General features: G+C 44.5%; 1 protein-coding gene across 2 annotated transcripts in view; it reads right to left on the bottom strand.

Moving 5' to 3' along the window:
- Positions 1–15,974, bottom strand: part of AGPAT3 (1-acylglycerol-3-phosphate O-acyltransferase 3) — a 245,970-nt gene that overhangs the window by 61,960 nt on the left and 168,036 nt on the right. For both annotated transcript variants that reach the window (XM_078656405.1, XM_078656406.1), the window contains one exon: positions 7,505–7,674. In XM_078656405.1, coding sequence (XP_078512531.1) covers positions 7,505–7,674 — 170 coding nt within the window. The remainder of the gene's footprint in view (positions 1–7,504; positions 7,675–15,974) is intronic.

Genomic DNA, 15,974 nt, shown 5'->3' with positions numbered 1-15,974 from the left:
GCATGTGACAGAACTGCTGTTGAAACTCTGCAGATCCAGCCTGGTGCCTGGAGTTATTCTAAAGAGGAGTAATTTGTGGCTAGAAGTATCCATCAAAACTGTTGTGCCAAACGTATGTAGGGCTCAAAGACTGCTAGATGTCTTTGATTTTCATCTTGTTTGCATCAATCACGAAAAAAACAACATTGTCATCTTTGGCCAGAAAAAGACTAAGTAACACTACTGCCATCCTGAAAACCATTGGGAATAAATATGTGGGATGCTGGCGAGATGACAAGGAAGGAGACGTACTGCACCTGAACTCATTAAAACCAAAACTAGCTTCATTGCATAGTGCCTTTCGAACACTTTTTAAGAGCACTAAAACGTTTTCTTTTGAGTTCTTGCTGAAAATAATCTCTGCCAAATTAGCACCAACATTCTCATGCGGGTCAGAGGCCTACCCGGGGAAACTGGGGGCCTTTTTAAATAGGGCACAGAGGGCAGTTTTCAGGTCTCTATTTCAATTACCATGCAATACCTCGCCAGCCCAGATCAGGATGGAATTTGCATTGAAGGACCTGTTCGTACAGAAGGCCAGCATAGTAAAATACCTGCATTCCACAAGGTCAGCTGAGCAAGGATCATTGAAAAACCTATTCTGGCTCGAAGTCGCTTGCCCCTATAGCGCAAGCCACTCAAACGTCTGGTCACATGCCCTTTCCGAAGCACTGGCACAAACAGGCTCAATGGAGCTATGGAATTTAACACTACCAAACCTTCAGTTTGAAAATTGTACAGAATAAAGTAAAAATTAAATGACTGGCATCTGACCTAAGAGCATTTGCTAAAAGGAGATCATTCCCACTTCGCCCTTAGTTACCATAGAGAAGGGCCACAAAAATATATTATGGAACCATTCTCCTATTACAAAACGAAACACCTGCAGCTTCGGATGGGCACTTTATCGTCATTAGATCCATCCTCTCCATGGGCAGTTAAACCAGAGTCGAAAACATGTAGACTATGCGGTCAATTCCAGGAATCAATAACCCACCTGCTATTCAGATGCCCTATACTCCTGGAAGAACGCAGAAGACTGCTTCGGCACCTGTGGACGAAGGGGGCATTCCTGGAGGACATAGACAAGCAACTAAAAAAAAGAAACATGTACAAAAACGAAGGAGAGAAACCTTGAGTTTCAGCCGCTCCAAAGACTACCTTCAAATAAAAATACAACATTGCTACTTAAAATACTGGTTTCTATCTAAGCAGACAGGACAGTAATAGTAAGCTTTTTTCATGGCAACAATTTAACCGAAGATACATTTTTCAAATTATTAGTGGTTTATCGAATTAAATTTTGAGTTATTAACAGTACCACCAGGGATGGAACCTGTTTGAAGATCTATGGTTCATCTACAGAAGTGAGGAAATGTACAAATGAAGAAGGATCTCGCACAGCTGATTTGATCAACAAAGTAATCTGTTGTAAAGGATTGTAGTGTGCAATGAAGGGGAAACACTGTCTGGCCAAGCAGTGTGACAACGTGAACACTAGAAAGTAGCTCTCCCGCCTAGGGAGAGAACGCCCCTATGCACAACTGTTAAAGGACCCATAGGTCTGATTCAATACGTCCAATTTTTCAACAAAACGATGTCCAAATTGGAGATGTTTTCACATTTTCAATATTTATTGGATGCAGCTTTAAGGGATGCAGTCATGTATATGCTATATCTCAAGCATAGTGATCCAAAGCCATGTATATAATTCAAGGAGTGTTCATAATCACACAACCCAATGCATTTCGGGCGGAGCCCGTCGTCAGGGGGTTACTCTACAACAAAAACAAAATAACCAGTTGTAGTCATATGGTAAAAAATAATAACGTTCAAAAAACAGGAAACGTGATGCATGCGACGTGGTGAGTAACGGTAATGAGTGATCAGGCGGGAAAAATAGAAAGTCGCAAACTTCAAGGAATAAACCCCAAGGTCTCTACATGGTGAAATAATGTAAATCGTAAAGATTCGTGCCTGAAACAGAAAAGAGTCTTCACCCGGTGTCTGTCCGATTATATAAACAAAGTCCTACAGTGTCTAACCTCCAGCGGATTATCCCACGTGAACATGCATCTAAAGGAGCGTGACTCGATTACAAGTGCCCGAAGGCGTGCGTCCCGGGACCGGGTACTTACTTGTGTGACAATATCCGGCAGACTCATAAAGAGTTCCGTGAAGGTGCTAGCGCGGTGTGCTATGCTGGGAGTACAAGTAGTATGTGCTGGAAAGTGAGAAAGGACTAAACGGCCCAAAGGGTCAGGGTGGAAGGAAATGCGTGGGCGCCATGATGTAAAGGATGAAATAACAGTCAAAACCGATAGAAACATGGGGAGGATATCTAGATGTCAAAATAATATTAATAATAAAGTGAACCATTATGAAAACAGAAACATAAGTTCATAGATAACACAAAAATTCAATGCGGTCATTGAGCCCCAAGGGCGCCATCGTGGAGAGATAACGAATCCAAAAATTCTCTCTTTTGAGTAGCAAGTTCTTGTTGTTCGCGGTGATAGGTACTTGTTCCAGGATCTGATATTTCAGTTGTGCCACTGAGTGTCTATTTTCCAGGAAGTGGGTGGCAACCGTAGATTTTAAATTCCCAGTGCGAATATTGCTCTTATGTTCTAAGATCCTGATGCGGATCTTGCGTTCAGTGTGTCCCACATAGCATTTGCCACACGGGCATTTCAGCACATAAATGACATTTTTGCTATTGCATGTAGCATTGACTCTTAACTTTATGGGGTTGCCTTTCATCGGATGGTTGATCTGGTTGCCTGTGATACAATTATTGCAATTGCTGCAATTGTGACATGGTTTGAGACCAGTGTATGTGACATTCAATTTGGGTCCACTGGTGTTATTCAAAGCTTCTTTTATATTCTTGCCCCTGGTAAAAGCAAACATGGGTGTTTCATTGAATATGCCATTGAAGTCAGTTTCCATGGTCAAAATGGGCCAATGTTTCCGGATGATTTTTTGGAATTGTGTCGATGCTTTGGAAAACTTAGAAACGACCACTAATCGATCAGATGGAGTCTTTTGTCTGGGGAGGAGCAAGGATGCTCTGGTACATTTCTCACTTCTTTCCATTGCTAAATCCAATATGGGTGTGGGGTAACCACGTGCTTTTAACCGTTCCAAGACTGTTTGGATTTGAACTTTACTCTCAGTGGGTTTAGACACAATTCTTTTAACCCTTAGAATCTGAGCATAAGGTAAGTTGTTTTTTAACCCCATGCGGTGGAAGCTCTGATAGTGAAGGATTGAGTTTCTGTCGGTTGGTTTCCTGAAGATCGACGTGGACCAATCTCCCGGTTCTCTTAATATTTTCACGTCCAGATAATGGGCGCAGGATGTGCTGTAATCCCATGTGAATTGTATCCGTGGTGTGACCTGATTCCAGGTGTTAAGGAAGGTGACTAAGGTTTCAACAGTGCCTGCCCATAAAAGAAAAATGTCATCAATGTATCTTAAGTATAATCGGCCGTTTTCCTGCCAATTCGTAGTGCTCAAGATGTGGGTTTCTTCAAACACTCGCATGAAAATGTTAGCGTAGCAAGGAGCCGCCGAATTTCCCATGGCCGTACCTGTAAGCTGTAAATACCATTGGTCAAAGATGGTAAAATAACTGTGGTATAGTGTGAACAGAGTAAGTTCCATCAGGAATACTTTCAAATCATGATCAATGTTCGATTGAGCCAGTGTTTCTTCGATGGCTTCTATCCCTCCATCATGGGGGATCGAAGTGTATAAGGAACTGACGTCCACAGTACACATGATGAGGTTAGCGTCTTTGAGATGGGTCATAACAGGTTCCAATTTCAGTAGGAAATCGGTGGTATCTTTGACATATGAGTTAGATGTAGTCACAAATGGTTGAAAGTATTTGTCAAGGAATTTCCCCACGTTCTCATGAATGCTGGTTCTGGTCGACACGATGGGTCGAAAAGGGGGATTGGTAGGGTGTTTATGGAGTTTAGGCAACATGTACAATGTCGGAGGTTTGGGATAGTTAGGTGTTAGGTACCTCTTTGTTCTCTCATTGATGGTCCCATTCTCGAAGGCTTTGTTGATGATGGTAATCAAATCCTTGGTGTATTCCGGGGTAGGGTCACCCGGAAGTATCCCATACGTGTTGGTGTCTCCAATGTGTTCAATGACCTTTTGTTCATAAAAGGAGGTGTCCATGATGACCAGGGCACCCCCTTTGTCAGCATTGTGACAAATGATGTTAGGGTTGTCTGCGATTTTTTGCAGGATGTTTCTCTCCTTGCGAGTCAAGTTGCTCCGTGTTACAGGTTGTAAGAAAGGTAACTTCAATATATCTTGCTTCACCAGGTTCTCGAAGGTATCAATAATTTTATGACTTTGTGGGGCCAAAAATAGCATATGCTTAGAGGCTTACGACCCCACAGTACATTTTTGGCCCCACAAAGTCCCCACAAAGTCACAATGCTGACAAAGGGGGTGCCCTGGTCATCATGGACAAGCCATCGAAGAAACACTGGCTCAATCGAACATTGATCATGATTTGAAAGTATTCCTGATGGAACTTACTCTGTTCACACTATACCACAGTTATTTTACCATCTTTGACCAATGGTATTTACAGCTTACAGGTACGGCCATGGGAAATTCGGCGGCTCCTTGCTACGCTAACATTTTCATGCGAGTGTTTGAAGAAACCCACATCTTGAGCACTACGAATTGGCAGGAAAACGGCCGATTATACTTAAGATACATTGATGACATTTTTCTTTTATGGGCAGGCACTGTTGAAACCTTAGTCACCTTCCTTAACACCTGGAATCAGGTCACACCACGGATACAATTCACATGGGATTACAGCACATCCTGCGCCCATTATCTGGACGTGAAAATATTAAGAGAACCGGGAGATTGGTCCACGTCGATCTTCAGGAAACCAACCGACAGAAACTCAATCCTTCACTATCAGAGCTTCCACCGCATGGGGTTAAAAAACAACTTACCTTATGCTCAGATTCTAAGGGTTAAAAGAATTGTGTCTAAACCCACTGAGAGTAAAGTTCAAATCCAAACAGTCTTGGAACGGTTAAAAGCACGTGGTTACCCCACACCCATATTGGATTTAGCAATGGAAAGAAGTGAGAAATGTACCAGAGCATCCTTGCTCCTCCCCAGACAAAAGACTCCATCTGATCGATTAGTGGTCGTTTCTAAGTTTTCCAAAGCATCGACACAATTCCAAAAAATCATCCGGAAACATTGGCCCATTTTGACCATGGAAACTGACTTCAATGGCATATTCAATGAAACACCCATGTTTGCTTTTACCAGGGGCAAGAATATAAAAGAAGCTTTGAATAACACCAGTGGACCCAAATTGAATGTCACATACACTGGTCTCAAACCATGTCACAATTGCAGCAATTGCAATAATTGTATCACAGGCAACCAGATCAACCATCCGATGAAAGGCAACCCCATAAAGTTAAGAGTCAATGCTACATGCAATAGCAAAAATGTCATTTATGTGCTGAAATGCCCGTGTGGCAAATGCTATGTGGGACACACTGAACGCAAGATCCGCATCAGGATCTTAGAACATAAGAGCAATATTCGCACTGGGAATTTAAAATCTACGGTTGCCACCCACTTCCTGGAAAATAGACACTCAGTGGCACAACTGAAATATCAGATCCTGGAACAAGTACCTATCACCGCGAACAACAAGAACTTGCTACTCAAAAGAGAGAATTTTTGGATTCGTTATCTCTCCACGATGGCGCCCTTGGGGCTCAATGACCGCATTGAATTTTTGTGTTATCTATGAACTTATGTTTCTGTTTTCATAATGGTTCACTTTATTATTAATATTATTTTGACATCTAGATATCCTCCCCATGTTTCTATCGGTTTTGACTGTTATTTCATCCTTTACATCATGGCGCCCACGCATTTCCTTCCACCCTGACCCTTTGGGCCGTTTAGTCCTTTCTCACTTTCCAGCACATACTACTTGTACTCCCAGCATAGCACACCGCGCTAGCACCTTCACGGAACTCTTTATGAGTCTGCCGGATATTGTCACACAAGTAAGTACCCGGTCCCGGGACGCACGCCTTCGGGCACTTGTAATCGAGTCACGCTCCTTTAGATGCATGTTCACGTGGGATAATCCGCTGGAGGTTAGACACTGTAGGACTTTGTTTATATAATCGGACAGACACCGGGTGAAGACTCTTTTCTGTTTCAGGCACGAATCTTTACGATTTACATTATTTCACCATGTAGAGACCTTGGGGTTTATTCCTTGAAGTTTGCGACTTTCTATTTTTCCCGCCTGATCACTCATTACCGTTACTCACCACGTCGCATGCATCACGTTTCCTGTTTTTTGAACGTTATTATTTTTTACCATATGACTACAACTGGTTATTTTGTTTTTGTTGTAGAGTAACCCCCTGACGACGGGCTCCGCCCGAAATGCATTGGGTTGTGTGATTATGAACACTCCTTGAATTATATACATGGCTTTGGATCACTATGCTTGAGATATAGCATATACATGACTGCATCCCTTAAAGCTGCATCCAATAAATATTGAAAATGTGAAAACATCTCCAATTTGGACATCGTTTTGTTGAAAAATTGGACGTATTGAATCAGACCTATGGGTCCTTTAACAGTTGTGCATAGGGGCGTTCTCTCCCTAGGCGGGAGAGCTACTTTCTAGTGTTCATCTACAGAAGTGTCAACATTTCTGTTAAAAATGGTGGCACTATTATTTTAAGTCTATTTTGCACTACCACACTTTGATGGGCTTGATTGTCTAAATACAGTATTTGGATTGATTGCGGTGCCTTTCTCCTCCTCCTTCAAGCATACAGACAATCGAGACACTGCTCTACTCATTCCAAAATGATTGTTGCGTTCCCCTTTCCAAGTTGATATTTGATTTGTGTGCCATATAAACATGGCACCCAGAGAATCTGGCCCAGTCACTTACACATACCCAACACAACACTGCATGTAGCCACTTCTGGTTTTACTTTCTCTTCTGATGGATGAAACAAATGGAGTCACAGTGGAGCAGTGAATAACTCTTCAAAGCTGCTTAGTTTCCAAGAAAGCCCCAATTTTCAGTTCTGTACACCCTTCACAGCTAATCTGGCCTACTCACTGCAATAATATGACCCTTCCTTCAGTTGGCCTTTTCTGTTCTCATGACCACGCACTCCTAAGTTGCGTAAGCATGGTTTAACTCTGGTGCAATTTAGAAAGTGCTGATGGAATGAGGATTTCACAGATATTAAGTGGTGATGGGTTTCTGCCACTCGTTCGGTCAGTGTTTCGAGTAAGGATTATTTAGTTTACACTACAATCAGATTTTGGGACACTGGTTATAGCATCAAGATGTCCAACAATGCGAGACACTGGGGAAAAAAAGCAGCTCATCGGGAATGGGACTCACCCCTAGCACACCGTAGCGTTCACACATGGTCCATCCACACAAGAAGTCTATCTCGAAGTTGTGGTTGAGAATGATAATGGCGTGTTCCTTCCCAAAGTGATCCACGGTTTCTTGGTCCGTGAAGAGTGTGCACTCTGTGCCTGACCACCATTCCAGCAGCATCACCAGCTCTGGGGGCAGACAGGAGAAAACATCAGGAAGTAACAGCCACAAAAGATTAGGTGGGTAAGCAAAAGGGAAAACAATAGAACAAGAAAGTACAAAGCGATCTTTTCAAATTAAAATATAAAACAAATGGAAGAAAGGGGAGAGTAAAAACATACCGGAAAGATGAGTACTTGTTCAACAGCAAGCCTCACTCCATCCAATAAAACATTGAAAGACACAACCAATAGCAAGACGTGTGTTAGAACTTAGCCGTATGGAACTTTTATAGGGGTGCATATAGAAAAGTGCTCAGATCTGATAAAATGTAACACCGAGCATAGAATTTACGGACTCATGATAAAAATTCTCTTCAGTAACCCATGAGTAATGCAAAGAACCACACACCTGCTGAAGGTAGACGCACACTGATCCAGTTACACAAATGTAAGTAATGCAGTTGCAGACATTTAACTAATGCAGAGACACCACCATTATTGAAAGTGGATGTCCTGGAAAGACCTCCCCCTTCACCGCCAAGCCTCATCCTCTCTACTGGAATTCAGAAGAGGACTCCAGAACTGGCTGTTCCAGTGAATCTCCCTGAAGCATCGCTGCCAGCTCCTCTATACACTCACCGGTCATTAGAAGCGCTATACAAATCCAGATTGACATATACTGGGGCATGCAAGTAAAGCAGAGTACTATGCCTCTCCTGCCGGTGGGAGTATTCTAGTCCAGTACTAGGCAATGATCACGTGGACCAGCACCCGAGCACCAGTACTCCAGGAATATCGCTGCCTACAGCTACTGTCAATAGCACTGTACGTCTATCCCGAAGGGATCCACGGAGTTGGTTTATCTTCGCTCTTTAGAATATGTGAAAACACATTTGATATCGTTCGTGTTTAGTGGCAGGAGAAGTAGCAAACACAGAACGTTTTGGAAGACTTTAGCCAGGATATAACATATACAAAGTTACGTTTTGTAATTTCTTCAATTTGTACTCCAAGATTAAAATACATCTTTCATTCTGTCAAATTATTCTCTTGACATCGATATATACTTATGTTTTAATGAAGAGGTAGAGTATATTTTACCAATCACTCTGTAAAGATGCACTGTAAGTCTGGGTAGAACAATGCATAGCCCGTAACAAATCTGGAATCAGAATGGCTAACCAAGCTGTACCCGGCCAATGAGCCCATAACTAGGACGAACCTGGCCCCGGATGCTTGTGTTCCAGTTCAGAAAGGACCGGGCTTGTCAGTTCAGGCTGGACTGTTCCCATGAGGCGCAGGGTCAAGACTGATTTTGAAATGGCTCTGTTCAAACTGGGGGGGCATGGGGAGCAAGAGAATGATGGGTTGAGAGCTACCCCGAGCATTGCCAGTGGCACGCAGCCTCTCATCACCTTTTGTGTTTCATGTACCTCTTCAACAGTCTTATTTGCATTGGGACAACCAGGTAGCGCGAGCTGGGGATGTGGGACCTGAGAAAATATGTACTGTGATAGAACTGATCTTCCTCTTCCTAAGAGGCTGCTCTCCCTGCTCTTCAGATGGTGTGGAGTCACTCAGTAGCGAGTCTGGTTTCAAAGCAGGGCTCAAAGTGGACTTCGGTTCCGCTGCATGTGTGTCAGTATTTCTGTGCCGAAATACTCTCTTGATATCATGGCTGGACATGCTGGTGTCTGCGTGTCTCCGGAGACGAGATGGGCTTTTGAGACTATCAGTACTGTGGAACAGTGGTCGGTGACAACTGTTGAGACTTTGTGGCGGCTCGGGACTTGGAGCATGGGTTTTCTCAGAAGACCAATATTTGCTCTGTTACAAACGCTTCGCTCGAGGTCTAATCCCAGAGGGAAGATTCTCGGAAGGTGCGGATGGTGGATCCTAGGTGTAGTCCGGGTCCCAGGTGTGGGATTCACTACGGGCCCTGAAAACGGATCTTCTCTCAACTCAGAGCTATCTGAAGAAAGGTCTCCCACAGTGCGACTTCACTTGGCCTCACAAGATACTAGAATGGCCTTTTTAGTCACCCGAGGTTGCTGCCTGGATGTCTTGGATGCAGACCGCAGCTGATGGGTCAGCAGAACTCCAGCTTACATTCTATATTGCATCCTCCAGCACTCGCTTCTAAAGGGAATTATCTTTTTGTTATTAAATGACCAGCATACCGAACTGTTGGATTCTTTGTGCCCTTTTAGTAGATGAAGGTGGCACACTTTATGTTGGTATGACCACAAACTTACTAGCCGGTATTAGACAGTAGTGGAGGGGTGAGTTCTGCATATGCCACTCATACGACTAGGCCTTAAAATCATCTGCTTTAGTTCTGAAGATGTTGGTGGCTGCGCGGTGCCCTTGTGTCTTTTGGGAAGCAATTTTGTTGCCTGGTTGCAAAAAATGTGCTTTCGTATCATAACAGTACTGGAGTCCAGAAAGGTATGTCCAGAACAAACAGCGGAAACAAACCGATGGCAGAATCCATGTCACACATTGTTAGTTTTAAGGAGTGATCATGTGTCACCTCCCAATCGAAACCTCTGCTTGATACAAGAACATACTAAGTCCACCCACAACACTACATGGCAACTGTATGCGAAGCACGTGATCTACAGAACCAAATAGTGGAAACTCAATTAAATAAAGTGCTGTTTGAGTGCATTTTTCAGATTTCAATTATACCCTCATGCATTCCACACACTTAATGGAAGACAGAATGGGGCACCAAATAAGTCTTTAATCAAAAGAAGGGGGAGAATGAACCCTGTAGGTCTCGATACCAGAGTCTTAGGGATAGTGTCTAGGAGACCCTCAACCACACGTTCACAGTTTGCGGTGTATGTAATCTCCACTTAGTGTGGTTTGGTAGATGCTTCATCATTGGGTCTGTCGCTTGAATGTCCCATTCTCCAAGTGATGTCCTAACCTCTACCAGTAGGGAGACTGTCTGGATGTTTGACAGTGGTTAGTGAGTTAAAGTTACCTCCCATCTTGTAGGAAAATCTTTATTGGGGCCGGGGGGGGGTAGGATAGGGATGAGACTAAAAACAAAACTTGTGTTCAGTGGATGAGTCACTGATCCACGAGACCTAGTGAATGGGTTGCCATGTTTCAGCCTGGAACAGCCCTTACGGGTCTTAGACCTTCATCGGGGCCAGATATGTGGAAGCCTTACACTTTAGGGCTATCTAGGGTTATGTACATGGGTGAACTAACCCACCTGTCTTAGTCAAAGAGCACACTTTGCTGGTAACAGAATGTAGTTACGCTTATTTTTCATTTAGGCCGTGTGTTATTTTAGCCACACATTTGACCCAGCCCCCACTGTACTCTAGGTGGAAAATCCCATAGTTTCTTTTAATGCACTTCAACCCCTGAGCCAGACTGAATCTGGATATATGAACCTGTAGTATTCACCAGTCTCAGACGTGGTGTTGCTTCTTAGCTGCAGATCTGCATGGCTTCATGGTTGGTGAAGTCCTAGGTTCACGAGCGCTGGCGACGTAACAGATGCATATCCGCAGCAGTGACATTTTCTCAGTAAGATTTGTCTTTTTTTGTGGGTTGGACATATTCAGTAATGGTCTTGCATGAAACCCTGCCAAGTTTTGCTGACATTTGTCTGTGACAGACCTTTGTTCCAAGTGCCTCTGGTGGTGCTTGAGAAATTCTTATGACAGTGTTGTGAGAGCTGGGATCGGACGCAAAATACGTCCACTGCGGAACGAGACGCTGAGCTCATTTTTGACATTTATAAGGGTCACCACTGAGAGTAAAGTCATCAAAAGCAGAGGCAGCATAACAAAGTCATCTTAATCGTCCCCTAGAGAATATTAAGAAAGAAGGAGGCCTTCCAAGGAGTACCATTCTTTTTCATCACAGTCCATTGCTTCCCTACAGAAGTTTCAGTACCCATTTGAAATTTCAGAGTTTGTGGCAGACAACGTTAGCCACATCTCTGAAGCACCAGCGCTCTGTGGGGCCCGCTCTGGTTACGATTTAGATGATACCTTTGGTATGGACCAGTCTCAATGCTACACTGTTGGCTCCATAATGTTCTTCTACGGTACATACTTTTCTTCTTTTGGACTTTCAGGTGGAAAAGAGGACGTAGGCTATGGAGTCAGGATCTATGCCTGCTGCAGCACCAGTGGTATTGGGCCCAGAGTTAAATATCAAAAGGATGAATGTGATTTTGCAGACCGCTATAAATAAATCTGAGTATTTAGAGGGGGAACAGTCTCAAAACGAGAACGGTTATCACAAAAAAAGTTGTTTAAGAGGTTAGATCCTCCGTTCAGCTAAAACTGTGCTTTGGGGTTTGGACAGCCTTACTTAGACAACGATAATGCCCAGACCAAGTTGGCCTGAAGGCCTCTTGCATGATTAAGACCCTGCAATTTTCTTTGGTGCCTGTATAGTAAGGAATTTGAGGGACGTCTGGACTGGGGGTAACCGTAGGACCGTAGTCCTTGCTCCTACGTTTTGCTCTTTTGTTCGGCCGTGGGTGCGCATTTTTAGTTTTCATGCTCTCCTATTCCTCTAGCGAGCTGTTAGCTCTACGAGGGCATATATCCACCTGTCACCATGTCTTTCCAGGTGGCGGCTCTCTTAGGAAGGGCTGTTCCGGCTGTGGTTGGCATTTGTCGAGACTTGAGGGCTCTCTGTCTGAATCCACCCCCCCACATTTTCACTGTCATCTGCTTAACACCAGATCTCTCAGTAGACATTCCACTGACATCTGGAATTTGCTATCAGACTTCAAACCATTGTGTCTGTTTCTCACTGAGACATGGCTGAACGAGTGCTCCGGCCCTGATCTTGCCACTGCCATCCCTCCGGAGTATACCATCTATAGGAAGGATAGAGCGATAGTCAGGGGTGGAGGTGTGGCACTAATTGTTGACAAGAGTTTTCCTTGTTCAACCTTCCCCGTTGATAACATCACGGGTTGCGAGGCCTTAGGTTTTACTCTTAGGATATCCCCCCGTCAAACTTGTACGGGGATTATCATCTATAGGGCACCGGGACCGCTAGGCTCCTTCTTTGATGAACTACAGGCATCACTTTCTGTGCCTTGCCTGAGATCAGAGCATTGTATCCTATTGGGAGATCTAAATCTCCATATGGACAATACAACGGACCCGGATTCTAGTAAGCTGCAGGATATTGCCTTTTCTCTAGGGCTGACTCCCTATGTCTCCAGACCTACGCACATTAAAGGCCATACGATTGATCAGATCTTTTCTACCAGGGTAATCGTTGTCTCCCCACCAATTCCAGTGCTGTGGTCAGATCACTTTTTAATTAAGTTTGGCATTCCCTCTGTAGTTATGCCAGGTACAAGTCGGGCGAAAGATACCAGAAGGGTGTCTCGGCCTTTCCATTGAGTCACGGAGGAAATGCTTTCTGATGCTCTTCGCCAACACCCCTGCCTGCTATCTGGAAACCTGGAACAAGATATTGATCTGGTCCAAAAGTGGTTCACAATTAGATTTGAGGAGCTAGCCCCTGGTAGGCAGCTAATTCCGTGGGTAAACATGCCTCGGCCCCGTGGTTCACCCCTCTTCTAGGTAAGATGCGTCAAGACTGCAAGAGGGCTGAAAGAGTTTGGAGGCGCATGTTCGACCCGGAAGACAAAATTAAATACAGAGATGCAATCCGACTGTACCACAAACAGATTGTGGATGAAAAAAAAGTTTATCTAGAGCGCAGAATTGATGCAGCGGAAAATACATGTAAAGACATTTTTAGAATTGTAAAAGAGTTTATCTCCCCTCCCTCGAGCACACCCATCCTCTCCCATACTGGAGTCTGGATTAGCCAGCTCAGCGAGTTTTTTATTAATAAAATCAAAACTATTCAGAGTTCTTTTCCTGTTGTGGGCCATGGTCCAACGGCCTGTCATCCGATAACTGTGTCACCATCTATAAAGGAGAGTGGCCCTTTTCTTTCGGTTTTTCCGTCCATTTCTCTTGCTTCTTCTCTCGACCTTTTGTCTCGGCTCCAATCGGGTTCGCCACTTGATCCTTGCCCAGCGAAATGCTTAGGGAGAGTGGCGCCAGCAGTTAATGACTTGCTCAATCCACTGCTCAACTCTTCCCTGACAGCGGGAGAGGTCCCTACGGCTTGGAAGCATGCCTTGATTCTGCCGCTGCTTAAAAAACCATCTTTAGATCCCCTTGCTCACGCCAATTACAGACCAATCTCCCTCCTTCCCTCTCTGGCTAAGGTGATTGAGAAGCATGTGCATCTCTCCATTTCCAGCTTTATAGAGAGTAATAACATCTTGCATGACTCTCAATCGGGCTTCCGTGCAAATTTTAGCACCGAGACAGCTCTTCTTGAGATCACCAATGCCATAAGAGAGATCTTGGATGATGGGGGTAAAGCCATCTTGGTCATGTTGGATTTGTCGGCGGCTTTCGACACCGTCCCCCACGACGGTCTCCTTTTAAGACTCTGGGAGATCGGCTTTCGTGGGACGGTGTGGAATTGGTTTAAGTCTTTTTTGACCAACCGCCGACAAGTGGTCTGGGCACCCCCGTTTTCCGCCGAAATGCCGCCGCTAGAGGTTGGGGTTCCTCAAGGGTCCATTCTGAGCCCACCCTTTTTAATATCTATATGGCCCCTCTAGCGGCGGTGGCGGAATCTTTTGGTGCCCGGATCATATCCTATGCTGACGACACCCAGCTTCTCTTTACGTGTAGCAAGGGTGAGGACTTTGACGGCGGCCGGATTAAGGAATGCTTGGGTGCGGTATTTGATTGGTTTCAGAGGCATAGTCTGAAGTGCAATTCCGATAAGTCGGAGCTGCTCTTCTTTGGATGCCCGCCTGATCCCTGTTGGACGACATGGTGGCCCTGCGATATGTTTCCGCCGGATGCTACCTCGTCAAAAGCCAAAAATCTGGGTGTTCTGTGTGATGAGGATCTTTCCTTTAGACCCCAGATTTTGGGACTGACAGGGAAATGTTTTGGCATCTTGAAAATGCTTCGGAAGTTTCTCCCTCTATTATCCCTGCAACATAAAAAAATTAATGTCCAAGCCTTGGTAGGCTCGCGTCTGGATTACGCGAATGCTTTATACCTTGGCCTCCCCAAATATTTGTTGGCGCGTTTGCAGGTCGTGCAGAATTCGGCTGCTAGAGCCATCTTTGGACTACAGCGAAGGGCACGAGCTTCGGAGCTGCTCGAGAGCCTGCATTGGCTCCCGATTTCTAAGAGAATCACTTTTAAGGTCTTAACTCTGGCCTTTAAAGCTCTCCACTCGATTTGCCCAAAATACCTCGGGAAGCGTATGGCCTTCTACGCCCCCAGGAGGACTTTAAGGTACGCTTTACTGGCTAAAGCCGTTGTTCCTACCATCAGACGAGCACGCACTGGAGGTCGCTCCTTCCGGTACCTGGCACCGCGAAGCTGGATCGAGCTTCCCTTTTCCTTGAGAACAGCCAATAGTTTGCTTTCTTTTAGAAAGGAACTGAAGACCTGGCTTTTCTCCCAGTAATTCTTTGTCGGCCTGTGGCCGGAGCTATGTTGTGCATTTTTCTTTGCAGTTCTCTTTGCCAAAGCGCCGGGACACTCCATGGAGTAGCCGTGCGCTATAGAAGAGACTTCTATAACGTAACATAACAAAAAGGTAGCTGTAACAAAAGGGCTGCTTGCTTCTACGGTAGCATTGCGGAGTGATATAATCCACAAAACGAATGAAAGCCTTTCTCTGGCTCCACAACGAGGAGTAATAAAGCTACTATTGCAGTAATCATAGGATTCTGGCCAAGTCCACACCTGGTTTAATATCTGGTAGTACCCAGTCTATAAGACATCCAAATAACACATAAGAGTCAAAGGGAATACAGAGAATAGGATTCTGGGTCTCTGGATGGAAAGATGTACATCTCAGGCAGTCTTGACGCTCAGGCAGTCTTGACGTTTAAGGACGTCAGCTACTGCCATTTGACAATAGTATAAAATAGCAAAATCCATCAAAAAAGCTATGACCGCGACATTGACTCTCTCTCTCTCAAGACTACCTTGACCTCTTCTTTGTCGGGTATGAGATCTGTGTAGCGAGAGATGTCTGACCACATTTGCCGATCATGGCTAATGCATTCACCGACTTAATGGATGTAGCACCCAAATGGACAACATCCCCAAAATGGTTCATCCTTCCTTCATGCGACAGTGGAGAAGTACAAAGGCAAATCGGATTACGGGATGTTCTTGTAAATTGCTTGCATGACCTCAGTTTACCTATAATGCAAGCAGGGAGTTATCAAGCATATTTTCTTCATGCGATTCTTGGCACCATAGTCAGTA

This window comes from Lissotriton helveticus, chromosome 8 (assembly GCF_964261635.1).
Source record: "Lissotriton helveticus chromosome 8, aLisHel1.1, whole genome shotgun sequence".
Taxonomy (NCBI): Eukaryota; Metazoa; Chordata; class Amphibia; order Caudata; family Salamandridae; genus Lissotriton; species Lissotriton helveticus.
Note: the sequence above shows the minus strand (reverse complement) of the source record. Positions and strands in the feature narration are given on the sequence as shown.